At 46.6% G+C, this 21,484-nt stretch overlaps 3 protein-coding genes and 1 non-coding gene across 9 annotated transcripts; 1 reads left to right on the top strand and 3 right to left on the bottom strand.

Moving 5' to 3' along the window:
• Positions 1 to 3,159: 3,159 nt before the first annotated feature.
• On the bottom strand, positions 3,160 to 10,650 carry LOC142899271 (kinesin-like protein KIF23). 5 transcript variants are annotated; one of them, XM_076042801.1, is made up of 24 exons: positions 10,373 to 10,650; positions 10,098 to 10,164; positions 9,791 to 9,919; positions 9,486 to 9,591; positions 9,239 to 9,375; positions 9,039 to 9,154; positions 8,787 to 8,957; positions 8,589 to 8,633; positions 8,002 to 8,114; positions 7,608 to 7,729; positions 7,425 to 7,527; positions 7,267 to 7,346; positions 7,058 to 7,177; positions 6,810 to 6,969; positions 6,316 to 6,480; positions 6,039 to 6,205; positions 5,768 to 5,941; positions 5,496 to 5,660; positions 5,364 to 5,438; positions 4,727 to 4,960; positions 4,082 to 4,170; positions 3,895 to 3,973; positions 3,714 to 3,784; positions 3,160 to 3,611 (listed from the first exon to the last, which is right to left on the bottom strand). In XM_076042801.1, exons 1-24 carry the CDS (start codon positions 10,384 to 10,386, stop codon positions 3,596 to 3,598), a joined length of 2,718 nt encoding a protein of 905 aa, XP_075898916.1. In that variant the 5' UTR covers positions 10,387 to 10,650; the 3' UTR covers positions 3,160 to 3,595. The 5 variants fall into 5 exon arrangements, with proteins under 5 accessions (XP_075898916.1, XP_075898912.1, XP_075898913.1 ...); XM_076042797.1 differs by having other exon boundaries at positions 5,364 to 5,660; positions 10,373 to 10,649; XM_076042798.1 differs by having other exon boundaries at positions 5,364 to 5,660; positions 6,316 to 6,477; positions 10,373 to 10,642.
• On the bottom strand, positions 7,842 to 7,937 carry LOC142899401 (Z30 small nucleolar RNA). The gene has a single exon (XR_012928762.1). It is a non-coding gene; the product is annotated as a Z30 small nucleolar RNA (small nucleolar RNA).
• Positions 10,651 to 11,006: 356 nt separating the features above from the next.
• ciapin1 (cytokine induced apoptosis inhibitor 1) lies at positions 11,007 to 14,336 on the top strand. Of its 2 annotated transcripts, none has more exons than XM_076042805.1 (9): positions 11,007 to 11,144; positions 11,811 to 11,973; positions 12,066 to 12,209; positions 12,424 to 12,503; positions 12,719 to 12,887; positions 13,003 to 13,079; positions 13,172 to 13,293; positions 13,665 to 13,749; positions 13,828 to 14,336. In XM_076042805.1, the coding sequence occupies exons 2-9, from the start codon at positions 11,817 to 11,819 to the stop codon at positions 13,936 to 13,938; spliced, it is 945 nt and encodes a 314-aa protein (XP_075898920.1). In that variant the 5' UTR covers positions 11,007 to 11,144; positions 11,811 to 11,816; the 3' UTR covers positions 13,939 to 14,336. The 2 variants fall into 2 exon arrangements, with proteins under 2 accessions (XP_075898920.1, XP_075898921.1); XM_076042806.1 differs by having other exon boundaries at positions 11,032 to 11,144; positions 11,815 to 11,973.
• A 501-nt stretch (positions 14,337 to 14,837) lies between these two features.
• prmt7 (protein arginine methyltransferase 7) lies at positions 14,838 to 21,429 on the bottom strand. The gene is made up of 17 exons (XM_076042803.1): positions 21,193 to 21,429; positions 20,811 to 20,847; positions 20,128 to 20,277; positions 19,372 to 19,480; positions 19,110 to 19,222; positions 18,454 to 18,683; positions 18,192 to 18,372; positions 17,984 to 18,111; positions 17,171 to 17,303; positions 17,000 to 17,083; positions 16,849 to 16,896; positions 16,636 to 16,725; positions 16,121 to 16,282; positions 15,926 to 16,000; positions 15,607 to 15,767; positions 15,411 to 15,507; positions 14,838 to 15,112 (listed from the first exon to the last, which is right to left on the bottom strand). Exons 1-17 carry the CDS (start codon positions 21,285 to 21,287, stop codon positions 14,954 to 14,956), a joined length of 2,052 nt encoding a protein of 683 aa, XP_075898918.1. The 5' UTR covers positions 21,288 to 21,429; the 3' UTR covers positions 14,838 to 14,953.
• Between the last annotated feature and the right edge of the window lie 55 nt (positions 21,430 to 21,484).

Raw genomic sequence — 21,484 nt, 5'->3', positions numbered from 1 at the left:
GGCAGGCAGTCGACAGCAGGCAGCAGGCAGACGTCCTGAATGACAGTTGACTGGCTGTCACCGCTCGTTGCACTGGCTGATCTCTGCGGCTCAACACGCTAAGCTGGCAGGCAGCCACGGCTCCTGACACATGAAGATGCAGTGTAAGGACCTCGTCCACACACAGCCTCCATTCACGCAGCTCCGCTCTCATTCACTATTTACCCGTCTTCCCCGCTAATTGACTTACATTGTCGGAGCCGGTTATGCTCAGCGCCGCCTGGAGGGGGGGGGGGTGAGCCGGGGTGGCGGGGACAGCTGTGGTATAAGAGTGACTTGTGTCGACGTGCCCTATAAACCCAGGAGCATCATGATAGCATTTTTTGGGAGCAACGTCAACCGGCCGCCGTTCCTCGGATGCCGCCGTCAGAATCGGATCGAGTTACGCTTTCGTTACACCTGTTTAAACTCCCCACCTGACTTTTCACAAGTGTGTTTTTTTTTTTTTTTTTTTCCCTGGCGGTGTGTTAATCTCGTGTGAGCAGGGAAAGGTCACGAACCCCGACTGCTCAAGTCTGATTTACCGCATCAGAATAGAAATGCTAATGCTGCTTCGATACGTCCCGCGTATCAGCAAGTGGATCCGATGCATGACAGCATCGGATCCACTTGTCCCTGACAGCAGACGTCCAAAGGGGGGGGGGGGTTAGGAGCTGGCCTGGAACTTCTCAGGTCACCCACTGACACTTAATAGCAAGTAGCAAAAACCAGGCTCGATGAAGCCAAAACCAAAGAGCAGCAAACGCATTAATGTCATCCCAGGCTGCACTGTCTGTCTCAGCACAGTCATTTCTTTCAGTAGTGGAACGCAAAGGGCTGTAACTTCATTTGTTAATGCAACATCCGCAATGACGCCGCTACTGTTTCACCATGGTGTGTGAGTGAACATGTACCAGTCAATGCGTATTGTGTAAGACAAATACGGATAAGCTCTGAATCACAGCATGAGTGCATTGCGACAGCGATCACTCAGGTGATCCAGCCAGGTGTTGGCCTTTATTGGCTGCCTTGTTTTAATCCTACTCTAAGCCTGTAGAAGGTCGTCCAGAGCACCAGTTCAAGCTGGACCTGAGTGTTAAGGCCTGTACACAAAGTACAACAGTTTTTTCGGAAGCTGAGTGCTTTTAGTGCGTGAAGTCGTTGTCGTCGTCTATTGCGCAAGACAAATACAATTCAGCTCTGAGTCACAGAGTCGGTGCCGTGCGACAGCAAACGTTAGGCTTTGAGTAAGCGCAGTTTGCAAAGTGACGGGCGGCAGTGGGCGGGCTCCGTCTGGCCGCTCCGCCTTCTGATTGGCCCGCCGTCGCCGTCGCGGATTGGTGCGAAAAACAACTTCATCGTGCCGGTGCCAAAAGGCTTAAGACCTCTTTATCAGAACCATTCGAGCAAAGAGCCAATAAAACATTGCAATTAGACTTGCTCTTTTAAATTCTCACATGGGCTAATTGACTGCGGCTGTTCAAGTAGAACATCGGCATTTCCCCTGGCAAGTTTAATAACACTCATAAGAATAACAGCCGGAAAAACAGGCTGTTTTTTTGGGGGGGGGTGGGGGGGGGGGGTTCTCCCCCAAAGCGCACAGACGGCTGTAATTGTCTGTCAGTTGTGGTTTGATCAGTCAAAGGCCCAGATTATCCCGAATTTACTCTGCTACTGTTGTTTAGCAATAATATTTGAGATATTTGGGAACGCCCGAAGCCTTTATTTCTTTTGCTTTGCCCCGCTTTCCACAGAGCCTTTATTCAAATGCGCCCTGCATGTCTCTCGTGAAAAATGCAACAGGTCGAGCGAAATCTGAGCATTTTGACCGCATGCTGTAAACAGAGGGCTAATTTTACTCTCATCTGAAAATGAATTAAAACACAATTATGATCGTAGTTTCATTCCGCAACGAATGTGCCGAGGATAAAATAAACATCTGCAAACGGGTGTCTGATTGGACCTCTGAAAGCCGCAGTTGATGAATCAATGCCTGGAATTTCTTTGGAACTGGCGGTTAATGAGATCGGCCACCGGAGTTTCGTAATGACATCTTGGGAGTGCGCGCACTTGGCTGTGGAGGGCCTGCGGCGAGATGCAGGGGGATAATAGTGCGGTGCAGCACATCAAACAGCGGCCGGTCAAAAAGCAAAGCACTCCATATCTCACAGGAGTGAATTTAATGGCCATTGGTTGCTCTCGGCTCTTGACCCTCTCCAAGAGGCTCCATGTTAGTCACTCTCCAGTGCTTTCCAATTGAAACCCAGCCAGACTGCTGCGAGATGAGATTTCAACTGTCTACTTGAAGCGTGGATGACTGTTGGGTTACCTTCAGCTGGTCATTAGAGCGGCTGATGCTCAAGCTGATAAGAGTCCAGTTAAAACTGGACCGCTGACAAAGTTGTAGCGCTTTGTCACTTTTCTAACTCGGGGGGGGGGGGCGGCTTTCGTGCGTCAAACAGAAATGCGAGGCCGCATTAAATCATATCAGAAATATTCTTTGAAAACAGCAGAATTTTATTAACTTATGTAGAAACACAAACCATGTCATGTAAATGTGGAGATGTGTGTAATCAATAAAATCCCACTTATTTCTTTGACTAACACAATTACTTAATTCCAAGAAAATTGAATGTACCACGAGAATTGTTATCTTAGACCGAGCCAAAAAGAAAAACAGACTAAATTAATATGGATTATTATTAAATGTCTTGTTTAATTAATATAATGAAGCATAGGAGAGCGCCTCCTGCAGTGGTGGATTAAATTAAAAGCAGTCTTTGTTCACGTTGATATATTTCTTCACTTAATACACTATTTGTAATAATCATAAGTTCCCAATCGATTATAATAATAGTATTATTTTGGCCCCACCAAGTCCTCAAAAATATTAGTTTGGGTAAAACTCGCTGCTTTTGGCTCAGGCACTAAACTATAGAATCTGCGTGTATTTGTTCATTTTCACCGGCATGTTAAGATTGTTGGCCATGTTTGGAATGTTGCAGTATCACACATGCACACAGTGTGCCTTCCAAGTGTTCTTGAAACAGAACTTCGCCCTGGTAAATGATGACTAACTGCTGTCCTCTGCTGCCACCACGTGTTGAAATTGTGTACTGTGCTAAAACATCACGACTAGACTTTGCCAATACAAAGAACATTTATTCCTCTGCACAGTAACACCGTTTGTTTTACATGAAGACAGAAAAATAAAGTTGATAACACAATCTTACCAGCATGCAGTTTAGTGTATATTAAAAATCATCTGCGTGTTAGTTTCAGAATTTCTTCTCATGCCAAGCATCAAAAAGTGACAGTAAAATTCACTTACATGTGCAAATAATGTTTTCATTTAGAGGAGCAGTGACAATAAGTTGACTAAATCACATGTTGTGATCTCTAGACACCTACAGTACAGCATATATAAAATGTTTTAACACAGAAGCTTTGGTGATCTTTGTATATAAATCTTTGCATATATAAAAAGGTTTGCGTTCACATATCAAAAGAAAAAATACATATATTGCACAGCAGCAAAGTGAGGGCAGTGACGGCAATGGCAGCTTTTTTTTGGCTTTCAGGGTTTTCTGCGCCTGGAAGAAATAAATGAATGAATGAATGAATAAAATTAATATTTTTTTTCCTGGAGAAAGAGAAGCCCTGCGGTTTGGCTCAGAGGAGTCGTGAAAACCTACTTTGTGATGCCACGGTGCTCGTAGCCTGGGCCCATGTTCGATCCCGCCTTCATCTCCACCGCCACAGAGCACTGCAGAGAAAATGAAGACGAGTCAAAGTCTGCTCAGAAATGGCTGCAAAAGTGTCTGACAAGACCAGTAAAGTGACATTACTGGTTGAAAAAAAACATCAACATCCTACCCGTGTCTCCACGTCAGTCCACGGCCCGTCTGTGTCACTTCCACTGGCTGGTTTCCCCTCGGAGGATTTTCTCTTACGGCTTTCGGGACAAATGTAAAGAAAGAAAGAAAGAAAAAGAAAATATTGACGCATGAGGAGACACATGTGGTGTGAAGCGAGGTTTGTGACTGGCTGTGTAGTGCGTCACCTTGGGACTGAGGCGACCTCCTGTCTCAGGGTCTCGATGTCAGTGAACTGGACGGCCTGTCCTCCGCCTCTGGTTTTAATCACATCACCCTAGAAACAGAGGAGTTGACAGTCAACTCACGGTCCACGTGAGGTGAATTAAGACGTGGTGCTTCTAGGCACAACAAACAGCAAAACAACAACGTCATCATATATCAATGTTATTTATAGTGCAGTTTTTAATTGCAGTGCTGGACTATCAGAAATGAGTCTTTTAAATATTTCTACTGTTAAGTGTCTCGCACTTCATCCCTTGCTCTTCTTAAGGAGGTTAGTGCTCTCGCACAGGACTGGATGAGTCTACAGTAGGTCTCAGCGTTATGTGCATAAACTGCATTAAGATTCCAGAATCTTGTGTGTTTTTTTTTTTTTATCTAAGATGTCCCTATAGGGCAGCATGTGGGTGAACAGTCCTCTCCAGTCCTAAGTGGCCAATAGAATAGCGCCCCCTTTGTTAGACTTGGCCGTCCGACTCCAAGGAAGACACTTGAGTGCATTGAACGGGAAGTTCTCTGTGTGTGTGCTCTGAATCGTCCGCGTGCTCAGTCCGTTGAAGTGGACCACAGATGAGCTTCGCCTTTCCAATGCCTGTTGCGTTTTTACGCACCTTAATAAGCTTGGTCTTGATCTCTCCATCGGAGGCCACCTCCTGATGGGTCAGCACGTATCTGTCGCACTTGGACAAGGCCTTCTCACTGGGGGTGGACACCTGGATGGCGTTGGGGATGACGGGCTGCAGGACCGTCCCCAGGTCCAGGCTGGAGGGGGGCTTGTGGTCCACCCACTTCTCCCCACCGGCGGAGCGAGAGCGGCGGTGCAGAGGACGCACCGGCGTGGACGTCTGCGCAGGAGAGGAAGGCGTTACGACCAGGGAGCACGCAGTGGGGTTGGCCTGCGCCGCCTCTGCAGCCTAAACTGCAAACCCAGCGCGGGACTTGGATTGCATGGGTTCAACAGGAGCAACTGAGGCAGCGCTTTGTGATGTCTTGGCTCAGACAAGAAGTGGGGGGAAAAAATCAAAAAAGCACCAAGAGAAAAAAAAAATAAAAATAAAGATTGCCGTCAGGATTATACAAAGCTTAAATGAAACATTTGGATTAATTCTAGAAGATGGTAGAACAGGAAATGCACCTTGAACCTGATCAAGTGAAACATTGTTTGACTGTGGCTTTGAATTCTAAACTGAACCCGTTAATGAATTGATTGTTTGTCAGTACACTGACATGGGGGCTTTGTCAACCTACAGGAACAGGAGAGGGAGAGGCAGATCTCTTCGCTGGGATGCGTTCCTCTCGGGACGGCCGCTGCCGCTGCTGCTGTTGTTGTTGTTGCTGCCGCTGCTGCTGCTGTTGTTGCTGTTGCTGCCGCTGCTGCTGCTGCTGCTGCTGTTGTTGTTGCGGCTGCTGCAGCGACGTGTGACGTGGCGGCGGCTCGGGGCGGCTCTTGCTCTCTGTGACGATGGCTTTCAGCTGCTTCAACTTCTCATCTTTCACCCAGAGTTTGTTCTGCATCTCGAGCTGCATGGCGTTAACGCGTCGATCCTGCAGGGGGAGAGCGGCGCACGTCATCGGAGAGACGGGTGAGCCGAGGACCTTAACCGCACACTTGGCTTCAACCTTCATCCGAGTGGTGAAACGGGTCGACTCACGCATTCTTTCTCCCACTTGAATTGCGTGTCTGTGACCACGCCGTTGAGCCGCTGCTCCATGCGCCTCTTGTCGGTGAGCTCCCTCTGCAGCCGCTGCTCTCGGGTCTCCAGCTCCTGCCGCAGAGAGCGTTTGTCCTCCTCGTAGATTTTAGTCGTTTTCTGTAGAATGTCAATCTGGATGTGGGAGGTGGGGACAATCATGAGGACATGGGAAAAAAAACAAAACTGAACAGCACGTTTATGCACCAGAAAGCTATGGGTTTTTCTTCACCTTGTGGTCTTGCATCTTGGTTCTCTTCTCCAGGCGTTCGATCTCTGCCTGGTTGTTGGAGATCAGTTTTTCTCTGTCTGCCAGTTTGCCGTTTTGCTCGTCAATCAAACCGTCGATGGAAAAGAGGTTGGTGTCCAGCTGCTGCAGCATGGACTTCATGTTGTTGGCTGGATTCAGCAAGATAAGATGAGACAAGACGAGGGGAGTCGGTGTCAAAACCAATTTGACATTCAATGTGGAAAATCAGACACTGAGACACTAGAGCGTGAGCAGCTACCTGCTTTGCTGTATTCTTCCAGCATCATCTGCTTGACCCTGTGTCTGTTCTGCAGAGCCTCGATCAGCCTGGGCAGGGTGATGTCATCGTGGGGGTCGGTCAGCTCGGAGGAGGGTAAGGGCGGGAGGTTGTGCACCAGGTGGTTTATAGCAGATGGAACATCTACTGAAAGAAATTTCAAGAAATATCAATGTTGTGTCCCCTGCCTTCGCCCTATGACAGCTGGGAGAGGCTCCAGCAGACCCCCGTGACCCTGAGCTCGGGACTAAGCAGGTATGGAAAATGAATGAATGAATGAATGAATGGATCAATGTTGGCCCACAACAATGTCCTCGTTTTCAATTCTGGCCGCACTGTGTATATAAACTTGACATCCCTGAATGAAATTATTTGTGGAAAAAAAAAAGAAGCTGGGCCTACATTTTGGCCAGTCTTACCATCACTGACAGCACAGTCACAATAAGCAGGTTTTCATTCACAAAATCACAACTTGCCTCTTTCAGCTGGGCCGCCGCGCTCCTCCAGCCTGCGGGACAGCTCGTCTTTGAAGGCCTGGTTTCTGTGGCGACGGCCAGGGGTGAAGCCACAGATGGGCCGGTCCACCGGCCGGGCCACCTCCACCTCCTGTGTCATCTCGGCAAACCGCATCACCAGCTGGACAAACAGCGAGCAGCGTCACACACAAGCAACCTCCGCGTCTGCGCTGGAATTTGGCAGCTTGTCGCCCGCGAGAGGAACTTGCCAGGGTTTCCTCGTAGTCGTCGGCCTTGGGGTTGACGCAGACCACCATCCGCACTTTCCCCTCGCCGTCAAAGTAGTTTTTGAACAGGTGGGTCACTTTGGAGTCTCTGTAGGGAACCATCTGCGGGAGAGAACCACAGATTAGGGGCCTGGTTTCAGCAGGGAACCACAATGATGGAGTTCAGCTTTAGTAATGGTGCAGTTTGGTACCCTGTTTGTGCCGCACATCTGGTTCTCTCGCAGTATTTCAATGCAGGTCCGCAGGTTCAGCAGAGACTGATTGATGTTACCTGAAGTAAGGGGGCGGGGGGGATGTATTATTTCAATCCTAACAAATAATCCGCTTCTGTGTTGTCCCTGTTACGAACCTGCTTCACGTATACGGGTGCCTTCTGCTCCGGTCCGACCGGTCCGCTCACTTCCTGCCAGGTCCACCAGGCACAGCTGACTGAGAGTCACCTGGTTTTTATCCTGACAACCAAGACCATCGTTAAATACAGTTCCACAAAAACAAATTGAAGATGAAAGATTTAACGAGAACTTTAACAAACCTGGAGAATGTTGTCGCCGTCGGCGTCAAGAGGAGCCTGAGCCAGTTTGATGATGAAGACGCTGTGGGAGCGACTGGACTCTCTGTTCAGACAGGTGTTGGCCACCTTCCTCTTTTTCTGACCTGGGGGAAAAACAACAAGAGGAAGCCATTTTTATTTAGTTGTTTTTTCCCCACGATAAACCGTTGAATGTGATTTAAACGGAACGTGTTTTCTCTTCCTTTGGCGAGAGACCTGCTCAGAGAGAAGATTAACGGAGGTCACCCCCTGGCCAAAGTGGCCGTCAGGCCAGCAGTGCCAGGTCAGTTGCATCTTTAGTCATCACCGCAGAACTTGTGCCCTTTATTCACTGCATTTCAACCAATAATAATAATAATAATAAAAAACCACTCACCTCTCCAGAAGACTTGGAAGGCCTCCTCTGCAGATTTGACCTCCACCTCCATACAACCGGCCACGTACATGTTGTGATTCTGATCTTCTCTGAGATGTTTTGACTGTGGGGGTCTGCAAGGTAAAAACAAAACAAAACACACACACAGTTTAGGGCGGGTAGTGTTACGGTCGCTTGATTTCAGCCATGCAGAGCAATCAGACACTGCGAACCAACAAGGCACCATGGAAAGCAACATACGGCCACTTTGCTCTAACGAACAAACAATGACTGCAAGCAGAAGCGGAACACAAGCGCTGGTTTGTAACATCAAAGGAACGCCATCAACACTGGAGTTTCCCCCCCACACACACACGCGCTGCAAAATACACTACAGTTGGTGACTGGATTAATTGTACATCAGTAATGTCACTAATCATTACAAATATACATCATCACTGAATATAATGTTTGCTTGTTTGTTTGTTTTATTTAGAAGATTCTAATAAAGATTCCAACTGCTTTGGATATTTCAGGAATCTCCAGTGTTGACAAGGTGCCTCGTGCTCGTATTGAGAGCACATCTGATGTGTTCACTGGACACATACATGAACTCAGTGTTCTGGCGCATAGGCGTGCCTCCACCATTCCACCTAGTAAAAGCAAAAAAGCACAGTTGTCTCCCAGCTACTCGGAAACACTCAGACATTGAAAACACTTTTGCCAGTTAATTCTGGTCAACAGATGTCAAGAAAGGTCCGGAAATGTGTTTGCCTGAATTGAATTTCTTTTCTTCCCGGACTTACTTTGGTTTGATTGCATCCTCCTGATTTTCCTCCAGGAGATCATAGATGTAGTTGTTGTAAATTTCGATATAGGAGACAAAAACGCTGTAGCTGCTGTCCTCGTCGGCGGCATCTGATTTGGAGGCTTCTTCTGGCTTTAACATGTCGGCAAACTCCGGATCGACCTTTTGTCTTCAAGAAAAGGAGACATTGGATTTAATGAACAATTTCTTGCTTCAAGAAACACAAGTTGGTGAACGGACTCCGACTCACCTGGCAGAAGGAGTTTTAGGAACAGCCGGCGGCGTGTTGTCACGCCTTTGGCGCTCCAACAAGGCGTCAACTTCATTTTGGACCTCCATACCATTTTTGTCATCTGTCTTGAAAACCTAAATAGGAGGTAGGACACATATTAAAAAAAAAAAAAAGTCACGAAACTAAAGAAGATGAACAGTATCTCCCAATCCACTTGCATATCTTTTGGCCTGGTATGGTCCAACGCTGTTGAAGATCATATCAAGTGAGCGAGGCAGAAGTCCACCTTGACCGGGAGAGCCCGTCATGGTGAACGTCTTTCCACTTCCTGTTACCCCATACGTAAAAAGCAGACCTGCAGCAACCAGACCAATGGTGTTAGCAGGACAACTACAACCAATGTATTAATAGCAAATACACCGATATTAAGTGTGGTTTCTTTCTGAAGCTGGGTTGTGTCCTCACCATTCCTCCCTTGGATCAAGTCGGAGACCAGAGGTTTGGCAATATGCTCAAACAGCTCCATTTGAGATATTGAAACCCCAAAGACTTTTTTGAAGGTATACTGTGTCTAGAGTAAAAGCAAATGAAATGCATTAGAAATCACTGTAAGGAAAAAACCTTTGGTTTTTAAAATGCAAAAACCATTAAAAAACAAAAACAATGTTTAATTTCACCATATGTTCCACTGAATAATAATAATAATGGTGATAATAATGTCTACTATTCACGATCATCATTGAATTCGTGAATTTCAACCTGTGGATTACCTCTTTATACTCTCCATTGCGGTTTGTCTTGAAGCCTTCAGGTGCGTGTAGCTGGATGGTGGAGCTGCTGATCACCTCGATGCAGCACTCGGAGTCATCCGCACCCAGGGGTCGCACACGGCAGTACACCTGTGTACACAATACTATTAAAGCAAACATATATAATACAAAATACCATAACGAGTACGTTTTGTTTTTTTTTGTTTTTGTTTTTTCTCAAAGCGATGTTTGTCGCGAGATATGCATCATAACTGTCACTGTTATTACAAAGCGTTGGCTGTTGCCGTTTTGGTGCTCTGTAACTCACCCCAACTGGGTCCTTCTGGCTGTTTGGTGGCTTTCTAGGAGGATTTCTCCTGGGGGGTTTACACTTCCTGAAAGGAACAATCAGTCGCCTTTGATGAGCACAATGCAACATTGTTAACTTGACCTTCCTCGTACAGTTACGACGCAGCGCCTTAGAAAAACGATACGGCTAATCAGCTCGAGGCGGGCGTCGCAGCTAAGATAACTTTGGCGAGCAATGTATAAATCTACAATTTCGGACATAAGTTACGTTATAATCGAAACTAATTTACTTACGCGGGTCTCGTCATTTTGAGCCGATGCCTCTTGATACGGCAGCCGAAGTTTCCGTTTACAATTTTGAACGTTCCCTCCGGAATACAGCCCAGCGGCAACCAATGAATTTTGACGACCTGTTACGTACTTCCGGCTCGCAGGGCGGAAGTAACATAAACGGTTTTATTAGAAATTACACGATTATACGTTAGTAATTCTGAGACCTTATGTTGTTACAATGTGATGATAAATCGAGCATTGATACTGTGGAATAGTGGAGGATTGTGAGCGTTTTGATATATCGTTATATACTGCATAGCGGAAGTGACGCATCCGTTTATTTTTTAACAGTTGTTAGAGCCGTTAATTTAAAACAACAGCATAAAAAACATTTAAAAAAAAAATAATGTCGTAGCATTCAGTTCTGCTTTTTGCGAACGAGCCATTAAATTAGTTGTAATTACTAAACTAAAAACCGTCAACAAAAGACTTACGTCACATCCGCTGTTTAGTGTTTAAAAATAATCGAATCAATTTTTAATCAAAAATTCTCAGTTTTTACACTTTCTAGCAGTAACACCTTAATAATTTAGGGTAAACGTTTTTATTGCCGCAATTGACAGTTTTCTTTCTGACTTAGCAAATTATTCGTTGAGACGTACTCACATTGTCTACGTAACTTCCGCCTAACTGGGGGGTCACCATTCAGTTGAGTAGCGTTTGGAGTACACTTGCCGAAATTCTTGTTCTCCATTACACCTAAGATACGTTTTCATCACAGCCACCTATTCGCGTGAGTATGTGTTTGTCTGCTTGAAACTTTACCCTTTTTGCCGTCGTCCGCATTGCGCTAACACAACCCGAAAGCACCGTTTTTTTTTCCTGCGTCACGCTGTTTGCCTTACGCAAACACACCAATTTCTTTCACCTCCGTCAACAGAAACGCTAGTCCGCTAATAAGCAGGTTGTCTAGTCACAGTTTTGCTTTGACACTCATTTTAAAACTCTCTGATAAATAATCAAGTGTCTGAATTGTGGTATACCCAGTGACGTGCTTGACGTCATAGTAGAATGTTCTCAAGGAGCAGCTAAAGGCGAACCAAGTAAAAGCTTCCACTTTATCACGTCAGTAATGAGTTACCTAAATACAATGTCAGTATTTTACAGTAGTTTAGCCTGTCAACATAACAACATTGGCGTCATTACTTTTTAGGATTTGAGGCTGCCTGTGTGAAACCTTACTGAAAATACCACGCTGTAACTTAGGGTGACCAAATGTCTATCTATCTATTTCTATATCTGTATTTTTCTTTCTTATCTTCTCTCCGAGTTTCTGCGGTACCCCTAGCGCCCTCCGGCGGCACCCCTTTGAAAACCACCGAGCTAAGCTGTAGATTTGTTTCAAATCCTGATAATTCATGTTTACGCGCAACTCTGTTTTTTATTTTTTACCTTCCAGGAAGTCATGGTAGACGTCGGCGTGACATCGGGGGACAAAGTGCTGTTGGTCTGGGCTCAGCCCTCAGCACCCGATGCCCTCCGACAGTACGTAGGGGAACTGGGCGCCGCCACCGGTGCCGGTGGCAAAGTGTTATTGGAGAACATCGACAGATTGTTGCTCTGTGAGCTTCCCTTTGCCTCCTTTCCCGCACTGTTCTGAGCCAGACCTGCGTCACGCATTAGGTCTTAAATCGCTGCTCGGTTCTCTCCTCAGCCTGTCACTCAGCGTCCACCTTCGACTGCGTGCTGTCCTGCCTGCTGGCCGACAGCTCCTCCGTCCACAGCTCAGACACTCTGGAGGAGTTAGCCCGGGTGCTAAAGCCAGGTGGAAAGCTGGTGCTCGACGAGGCCGTCACAGGTGAGAAGGAAATGTATCGTTAGGTTATACGTCATCCAAAATGCACAGCACTGTTTTTCTTTGTCATATTGTGGAGCTGGATACTTTTTTTTGTGACACTATTCAAATGCATTCACACAAATATAACAATTTGGAAAGACGGTTAAAAATCAACTTTTTATTGCTGTGCCTCACTCTGTCAGGCGTGTCACTGACCTGTGTGTCTCTCCTCCAGATGCCCTCGGCCAGAGTGTGAGGACTGCTGAGAAGCTGGTGTCAACCGTAAAGTTGTCAGGCTTCACATCAGTCACTGAGGTCAGTGAATTCAGACGCAGGTTGTTTTTTTTTAATTCTGAAAATGTCAAAATTCTATTTTTGGGCTGGTGGCTGAGCTCCCATTAATTTCACGGCTTTGTAAAGAAGAGCCGTCAAGTAAAAAGAAAAATAGTTTTAAAATTTAGTCCTGTGAACACGCCTCACCTTTTATCAATACTAGTTGACATGTTAAATAATTAATTATTATTTTGCAGCTTAATAGAGCAGAAATGAGTCCTGAAGCGCTGAGCGCCCTCAGGACGGCCACTGGTTCCCAAGGAAAAATTCTGACCCGAGTCCGTTTAACTGCCTCCAAACCCAACTATGAGGTGGGATCATCCAGCCAGATCAAACTGTCCTTCGGGAAGAAGACGCCCAAGCCAGGTGAGATGTAGTCACAGTTTTGTTTTTTTGGTTTCTTACATATTTTACATATCTGTGTCGCCCCAAAAACTCCCTCAAAAAACTTCACCAACATTTGCAACCACTCTGATCTCAGCAGAGAAACCCGTCCTGGATCCCAACACCGTCAAAATGTGGTCGTTGTCAGCCAACGACATTGATGATGACGACGTGGTAGGTTCAAATTCACTTTCACAAATCAGACCAGCGCGCGCGCTGCTCGCCACGCCGACTGAGTTTTGCGTTGTTTGTTTTTCCTCGGTCAGGATCTCGTGGACACGGACGCTCTTCTGGATGAAGAGGACTTGAAGAAGCCGGACCCATTGTCTCTTAAAGCGCCCATCTGTGGAGAAGGAGCTGCGAAGAAGAAGAAGGCCTGCAAGAACTGGTGAGAGTGCATCATACACACAGTATTAAAGGTCCAGCGTGTAAAATCTGCCTTAATTTATGATTTTTATTTGAGTAAAAGCGTAACATATGGCCCATAAATACATTAAACGAGGTATTCAGGTTTGTACTTGCAGGCCACCGTAGTTCACTGGTGAGCTCAGGAACATACAAAGTCCCTGACTTGAGTAAAAGAGCGCTGCAATCTAGACTGTAACCACTTGATGTTGCTGTTTCTTCTTCAAAATCTCCCAATCTCAACACGCTTAACCTTGAAACCTGTGGGGTTGCCAAAAAGTTGTTCATCTTCAATTTTCAAAAGCAGTCGAAGAGCGAAAGTTCTAAATTGTAACCTGTGGTGTGTTTGTGTAGCACCTGCGGTTTTGCCGAGGAGTTGGAGGAGGAGAGTAGTGGGAAAAAGCAACAGACGAACATGCCGAAATCTTCCTGTGGAAGTGTGAGTACTCTTCTCTCTCTCCGTCTCCCCTTCTGCCCACTGCGGCACAAACACTAACCTGTCCGTCCCGTGTGGCAGTGTTACCTCGGCGATGCTTTCCGCTGCGCCAGCTGTCCCTACACGGGGATGCCGGCCTTCAAGCCGGGGGAGAAGATCGTGTTGGCCAACATGAAGCTGACGGACGCGTGACCTCCTCTCGTCTCACCGAGCCGGGATTGAAAACCCAAACATTCCTCCGTTTGCCATCTCCAAAACAAACACTTGAGTTGAAAGCTGCCTTTTTCCAGTGGCATTATTGCAGATGTGACAGAGTTTGTTTGTTGCTTTTGCAAAGTCAAACTTGAGTCGTCTGTACACGAAGCAGTGGCGCCACAAAACGAGCCATATTGTTCTGGAATCCAGTCTTCTGGTATCTGACAGGAGGTTTGTTGAAGAAAGCACTGAAACATATAATTTTTTTTTGCTCACTTTCCATTTAAAATTATACAACAGATGCATAAAAATGTCCAGCTCAGGCTTTTATTTAATGTTATGGAGGCAGACATGTTATTTCATTAAAACAATAAATAAAAAAACGCAATTAAAAAAAAGTTATTGGCATCTCATTTGTGTGTGGATGTGACGTGATTAAGTTGTTCAACGTTGTTTTCAAGTGTTGCTCAACAGCTGCACATTCAAGTGAATGAAACGTGTGTATGTAACATTTGATTGAAACCGATGGACACTAGAGTTTATTTTGCTCCACAATAACTCTTACAGTCATGTGTAAAAATGTCAAAGATCTACAAAGGTCTCTAATTTTTCTTATTATATTGGGACAAACATGACAACAGCACAGTTCCAATAGTCTTTAACCATCTTTCTGAAGTTTGAAAAGCTCAACCTGAATCAGAAACATGACAAGTCTGCTTTGACAACTTTGCTCTTTAAAGTCTGACAGGAGGAGAGAAGACTGAGGAACGAAGCCGTGAGCCTGCCAGGGTGATTTTATGCTGACTGTGTTGTTGGATGACTTCCTTTAATTAGACCGAGAAAGATAAAATGACTGTAATTGCCAATAATGTCCACTGAACTCTTGTGAGGTCTGGTTAAATGACAGCAACAACCCTGTAGTTGCCAAAAGAAATAAGTGTTTCACATGAAAAGGCAATGTTATCACTGAGGTGAAGTACAAGGCACCAGGAGACACGTTTGCCCCTCTTGGTTACTCCGCCTGGACGCTGAAGTCCATCTTGATGTCCCCTGAACGTGGATCAAAGGTGAAGCTGTAGGACATGGCTGCTCTGCCGTCAGCCGAGTTCTCCCACGGCGAGCGGAGAAGATACACACCCTGCTTCCTGTGTCGAGTCCACTTGCACTCACCCTGCAACAGTACAGCAACTCTGTTAGACAGCCCGGTATTCTGAAGCAGGAGGTAAATTTAAGAACCTTTTCAAAGATGAATGAAGAAAGCCGTTTTATTCTGTAAATTTGTAAGATTGAACGACTCAATTATCAACGATGCTCATCCACGATGTAATTTGTGAAGGGAATGATTTCATATTGTACCACTTCTCTGGTCGAATCACAAACAATAGCGATATTATTTCTGCAAGCCTATTTCCAGAGTTTGAGGAGTAAGAGACAACATTAGAGATTTGAAGCTATGAAAAGTGACTCACCTGCTCACCGACTGCTCCTGTCAAACCTGCGCTCACAGTGACGTCGTCCGTCAGATTATACTCCATCCACAGTGCAACACCATGACACCGGCCGGCCCTGCAAGAAGACATTGAGTACGGGCGTGACTTTTCACAGTCAAGAGCATTACCACTGCTCTCACTGTGGCAGTACAGACCACTGAAAGCACTGCGTTACCTGGTGAGAGGCAGCGAGCCCTGACTGCTGATTGGCTGCTGGGGGAGGCACTGTGTGAAGTCAAAGGTCATGACGGCTGCGGACGGGCTCAGGGCCCGGCAGGGGTACTCCCACAGCGGGTGCGGCTCCGCCTCGCGAGACTCACGGAAGTCCAAAGAGCGCTGGTGGGACGGGTTGGAGGAACATGAACAAGAATATTTGGTGTAAGAAATGAAAGATATTTGGATGAAAAATGATATTTAGAATTGAAGAATTGTGGAGTTATCTGATGTTGGAAGCAGCTGTATAGTATGAAAAGTTATTGTACAAGAAGGGTCACCTGGACCATGTCGTCCATGGGTGTGACGTCAAAGCCCTCACATGTTCCACACGGTGCTCGTATCCTCCACAAGTCCTGACCAACGAGAGCAGAGTTTTAGATCTTCGGCAAGATATTGCAGTTGTCCATGGATGGAAATATCTTTAGAAATCATCTAAAGAATGAAATATAAACGAGACAACCAAAGCGACCGACCTGGAACTCTACGGCCACCATGTGCAGCGAGGCCGAGCAGGGCAGGATGGTGGCGTTGGGCTGCAGAAGGCCAGCCAGTGCCGTGCGACAGTACCAGAAGAACAAAGAGTGCCAGGGCAGGAGGCTGGTGCTGAAGTACGGCTCACCCATCAGCACGGAGATCTGGGGGGAAAAAAAAAATCATCATACTGTACTGTGGTATGTTGATTTTTCAATTTTACATTCTACCACACCGTCTCACACATAACTATCATAGAATGGACACTTCAGTGAATCTCAGGCTGTTTTAAGTATTTTTTTGCCTCTAGAAAAAATTTAAGACAAAATATTTTCTTGAATTTCATTCTATGATATTTTTTCTTTTTTCTTTTAATATTAATCACTGACTAACATTTGCTTATTTATGAAGCACCTATCTTGCCAATCACTCGTCAATGGCCTTAATAGTTTGTTTCAGAGTGAAACTGCTGTGAAGCATCTTGGTGCTGCTGATGTAATTATCCAACGTTCTGAACCTGCTGGTCTCCCAAGTCAGCGCTGCTCAGCTGCTCAGGCCTGACCTCCAGCAGCTCCACACCTCCCTTCATCGAGTTGGCTTCCAAAAGCTGCAGGGAAAAAATATGACAGTTTGAATCCCTTTGACGAGATTGTGTTTGCATTTTCATTTTTTTCTTTTTTTTTGCTGATTTCAGCTGGCGATTAAAATGATGTCAATGTGTTTCATTCACCTGCTCAATAAGCTGTTTGGACATTCTGGAGTTTTCCAAACCATAAACCTGGAACAGGAACAAGAAAAAAAAAGCTCAATGAATGAAGTCAGACAGTGTTTTGTTTGGTTGAAATACAGCCCTGTCAAAGCACAGCGAGTGCAAATAATACCTTTCTGGCCCCGAGCATGTGAGCGAACACGGGCAGCAGGCTTCCATCGCTGACACTGAGACACACACTGTCGTCCCGCAGCACCTGGGGTTGACACAGCTGTTAGTCGGAGTGCTGCGCCGCGGCGGTGAGCCGCTACACACTGACTCTGCTCGGGCCAACAGCACTCACGCTGCGCAGGGCGCTGACGAAGCTCTCCGTGCGCCGCCTGTCGTTGAGTTCGCCGAAGCGCGGCCGTGTCCAGACCAGGTGGGCCTGGCAGGTGCAGCACGGCCGGCCAGGAGGGGCCAGCACCGCCTGGTGACTGACACAGCATCAACACACACATTGAAAAACATTAATACTGATGTTTGTCTTCTGTGTTGCTTCATTTTAGGCTCTGTACTAGTGGGTTTTGTTTTTTTTTTTCTCAAAACGGTTAAAAACAGCCCTTCACCCACCATCAGATCTTTTCTTCTTCTTCTTTTCATTATTTTCAAATCCTTTTTATATATAATATAATATATTAGAAATAATATTTCTGCCCGGTGTGGACAATCCAGCCGCCTGGCCTGCATTTGAAAGTGGGTTTTGTATTCAGGGTGAATGCTCGCATTCCTCAAATACATGAACGAAGAAGGAGGTGGACCAGGTATTCAGGTTTGTGCTTGCAGGCCACCGCAGTTCACTGGCAAGCTCGGCAGAGGGAGGCTGAGCGAAAGAGCGCTGCAATCTAAACTGTCAACTGTCTAAACTGTTTCTTCTTAAAAATCTCAGAATATGACAGACTTGAGCTTTACCATGACCACCTGGAATGGAGTTTTGACACACTCGTCCTAAAGTGTGTGCTAGTACTTGCAAAAAGACAAAACGATCAAAGAAAAGATGGACTCTTCTCATTTCTGCGGTCGATGACTGAGCTTAGAAGTGGAATTTTGCATCACGAGGGACAAAACAAAACAAGTGCTCCACTGCTGCAGCAGAAGACGACGATTAGGTCGATACCTGCAAGACTGCACGCTGTACCACAGACTGTAGTCGTCGTGGCAGACGGTCAGGCTGAGCTCCTCCCCCTCCGACACCCTGCGCTCCTGCGGCAGGAAGTACACACTCTGCATCCAGTGGTCCCGCCACTGAAACAGCACAGCGCACACAGCGATCAGCCGGAGGAGCGTCGGGCTCCACGTCCGTCCGTTTCTATCTCCGAACTCACCGGGGCCGTCTCTGGCTCTGTGTACGTCCAGCTGGGAGCCATGCTGCACACGATGCTTCCGCTGGGGTCCATCTCGATGTCCCACCAGGACAGGACCACCTGGGCCCGACCGCCCGACCGGGCCACAAACCCAGAGGTGTGGGACTGGAAAGCGCTGCTGACCGGTTTGCTGAAATCAACGCTGGAGGGCAAGATATGAAAATCAATAAAGATGAAGGTCAACTGAGATGCGGGGAAGGTGGGGGGGCTCTTCTCTCCGTACCTGAACATGGTGCAGAGAGGCCCCAGCGGGGTGAAGCTCTGAGGGGACACCTGGCTCAGCTGCACGTCGCACACGGCGTGAGCCCCGGCGCAGAGGGCCACGTCCGGGGGCGGGGCCAGGCGGGACCCCCCCACCTGCAGCGGCTGCAGCTGGGCCCAGCTCCACAGCAGCTCTGACTCCACCAGCTGGGCGTAGACGGTGGCGCGGTGGGGCACCGCCTCGCAGCCCGCCTGCAGGATGGAAGAGAGACAACGCTGTGACGTCACGCTGGGAATAAAACTATTTTCTGCTGATTTTCTGGCCTTTATCATTTTTTTTAACGACTAAAAAGACCAGAACTGAAAAATCTACAATAGAAAGATTTGCTATGAAACACGTTTCAGGTCACAGTCGTCCTGTCACCCGTTTTAAAGGCGTTTATTTTTGTATTGTGGTCTATGGGAAAAATGCTTTTTAGGCCCATGGGATTTTTTTTTGCTGCAGTACCACCGGTGCCCACTGGGGAAGAAAATCAGCCTCGTCCAATCGTAATGAATTCAAACGTGTATTCACACACACACACACACACACACACACACACACACACACACACACACACACACACACACACACACACACACACACACACACACACACACACACACACACACACACACCGTGACCAGGTTTTGGTGAGCGTGTTGGTAGCTCGGCAGGGCTCCTTCTCCGATCAGCTCCGTGTCAAACAGCTCCGTGATCAGAATGTTGGCCCTCGTCTGCATGTCGCCATCTGGAGTCGATGACAACAACACGTATTTAAACATCAGCCGACACAAGGCTACACATACTGATAGAGCGCAGTGGTTTTAAAAGTGGGGGGCAAGGACCCCTGGGGGCCCCACAAAAACGAAATGTGTTTCCAGTGGGATGACCTCTGACCTGGCCCCACGGTGACTTCAGTGGAGTGTTTGTTAATGATCTTGATCTTGTCGGAGAAGCCGTTTCTCTTCACGATGCAGCCGGCCGCCTCAGCCATGGGCTTGAAGACCTGCGGACACAAAGCAAACACTAAGACAATGCCTGGTACCTGCTGACGACAACAGCTTCCTGTCCTGCCCCACTTTCCTGCCCAGTCCGAATGCACCATCCTCGCGACTCCACCCAAAGCTAATGGCTGCTTACAAGCTTGCAAAGTGAACAAGCACTTTGCGGTCTCCTCCCAGACCGGAGTTCCAGGCAGCGGCTTGCGGCTCTGCCACTCTTGTTGCTCAACACAAAGCTGCTGTTGTTCTTTTATCTTCTACTAGAGGCACAAATGTGATCATAGTATTTAACAACTAATGTCTATGCATGGAAACATACAGTAGTTTTATGACAGTCTAAACACAAACACTGTGAAACAACGCTGGCAGGAAATAATAATGTTGAGTTTTACTGTGTATATGCAGAGACAAGACACACAAGCAGATCACAGGCGGAACTCGTCATAATAGTGCTGTACAGTGGGTTGGACATAGATGAAGACTCATCCTCTATGTGCAACTTCATGAACCTTATTTTCTTAAGGATCTTCTGAGACATTGTTGTTATCGCACAGAAGTGACTTCTCTTCACTGAAAATACTGTGCATATCAATATGACCCCATGACATAACTGACTGGTATGATTATAGGTGTGACTGGTACGATTCTGTACCTCCACAGCATAGCAGAAGTCGGCACCAGCGGTGAGAGCCATCATGGACAGCAGGCCAGTTCCTGTCCCGATGTCCAGGACGATGACCTTCTCACCGCGAGACTTCACCCTGGCCACAGCCGCCCGGATGCCCTGGTAATACTTCTCATTCTGGAGGTTAGAGCAGTGACACACTTGGCTGAACACACACCGAGACACATGAAAACCTCTCTGACAACACGTAATGATGCTGGCGTTGTCTTTACCTGGATGTTCTTTGAAATGACATTGTTTTGAGACTAGTTTTAAAGAACTCAAAGAAGATTGATGTGCCTAAAGCGGTGTTTTTCAACTACTGTGGGTACCGCGGCACTCTAGTGTACCGTGAACAGAAATATCCAATTTCACTTAAATGGTCTAAAAATAATAATAATAATAATAACAATCAATTTTCGAGTGCTTCAAAGGGGACTTGAGCCAATTTTCCTCCCTCAATTCCTCTCAGGATATCAGCTGTGGGTGCATCTGAACAGGCCAAGGTTTCACACTGAGTGAATATAATTAAATTAAGAGACTATATTGTCGTTATTAGGCTGAAAAGTGTCATTTTATAATATTTTTGGTTGGTGGTGTGGCATGGGATTTTTTTTTTTCCACTGTAAAAAAGTGCCGTGACTTAAACACTGGCTTAAACGATGACTTACCCTGTCATGGTCATGAAGCATGTCTGCATAACAGGACCTGGAAAACATCAAAGTCTTATTAAATGGATGCAGTAGTGTTAAGATTGTAGGAGCACTTTTTTTTTGTTGTTGTTGTTTTTAAGTGCGACTACCTAAACAAGACATTACCTACAGATAAAGATCGTTATTTAAAATAAATAAATAAATAAATAAAAAATGTACAAAAGTCTTGCAAAGTTGCAGCTGTACAAATGACAATTTAGTAAGTTATGTATACTTCTAGACACTGTCGCCAGTCTGTTCCCCATAGGGTTGGAATTTGAATGAAAAGAGAAAAGAAAGCTTGACTCCACCATCAGCGGGGTGTAAACAGTAGAACATGTGATGCTGCGCTAGCGGCTACCTGGCTATCTCCTGGTGGTAGTCATACTCCTCACTCTCCTCCACCCAGTCCAGAGCTCCCGTGGTCGGGTTGGCTCTGCCGCAGAAGGTCTTCATGTCAGCCGAAGGCGCATCGACACTCTGGCGAGGCGTGTTGCTGAATATCCGCTGCTACAGTGCGAGGAAACTGTGCGGAAAGTGTAACGGTGAGTCGGTTCAAGGGAGCAGCGTTACTTCAGAGGAGGCAGCCATCTTTCTGATGACGTCACAGGCTGCCGGGTCACGTGACGAGCACTCCAGCGGCCGATCCAGAG

This window comes from Nelusetta ayraudi, unplaced genomic scaffold, assembly GCF_046127955.1.
Source record: "Nelusetta ayraudi isolate G7.1 ecotype Tasmania unplaced genomic scaffold, CSIRO-AGI_Nayr_v1 ptg000071l, whole genome shotgun sequence".
In the NCBI taxonomy this organism is placed as follows: Eukaryota; Metazoa; Chordata; class Actinopteri; order Tetraodontiformes; family Monacanthidae; genus Nelusetta; species Nelusetta ayraudi.
Note: the sequence above shows the minus strand (reverse complement) of the source record. Positions and strands in the feature narration are given on the sequence as shown.

Excerpts from the sequence above, each read along its gene's own strand:
- prmt7 (XM_076042803.1), bottom strand. The coding sequence starts at position 21,287 with ATGAAGACCTTCTGCGGCAGAGCCAACCCGACCACGGGAGCTCTGGAC. Across the intron at positions 19,481-20,127 it reads ACTTCTGCTATGCTGTGGAG|GTCTTCAAGCCCATGGCTGA; the intron begins GTACAGAATCGT and ends TTGTGTCCGCAG. Across the intron at positions 19,223-19,371 it reads TGAAGTCACCGTGGGGCCAG|ATGGCGACATGCAGACGAGG; the intron begins GTCAGAGGTCAT and ends CATCGACTCCAG.
- LOC142899271 (XM_076042797.1), bottom strand. Across the intron at positions 9,592-9,790 it reads GCAATGGAGAGTATAAAGAG|ACACAGTATACCTTCAAAAA; the intron begins GTAATCCACAGG and ends CTTTTACTCTAG. Across the intron at positions 4,171-4,726 it reads TCAAGACCAAGCTTATTAAG|GGTGATGTGATTAAAACCAG; the intron begins GTGCGTAAAAAC and ends CTCTGTTTCTAG.
- ciapin1 (XM_076042805.1), top strand. The coding sequence starts at position 11,817 with ATGGTAGACGTCGGCGTGACATCGGGGGACAAAGTGCTGTTGGTCTGG. Across the intron at positions 12,210-12,423 it reads GCTCGACGAGGCCGTCACAG|ATGCCCTCGGCCAGAGTGTG; the intron begins GTGAGAAGGAAA and ends TCTCTCCTCCAG. Across the intron at positions 13,750-13,827 it reads CGAAATCTTCCTGTGGAAGT|TGTTACCTCGGCGATGCTTT; the intron begins GTGAGTACTCTT and ends CCCGTGTGGCAG.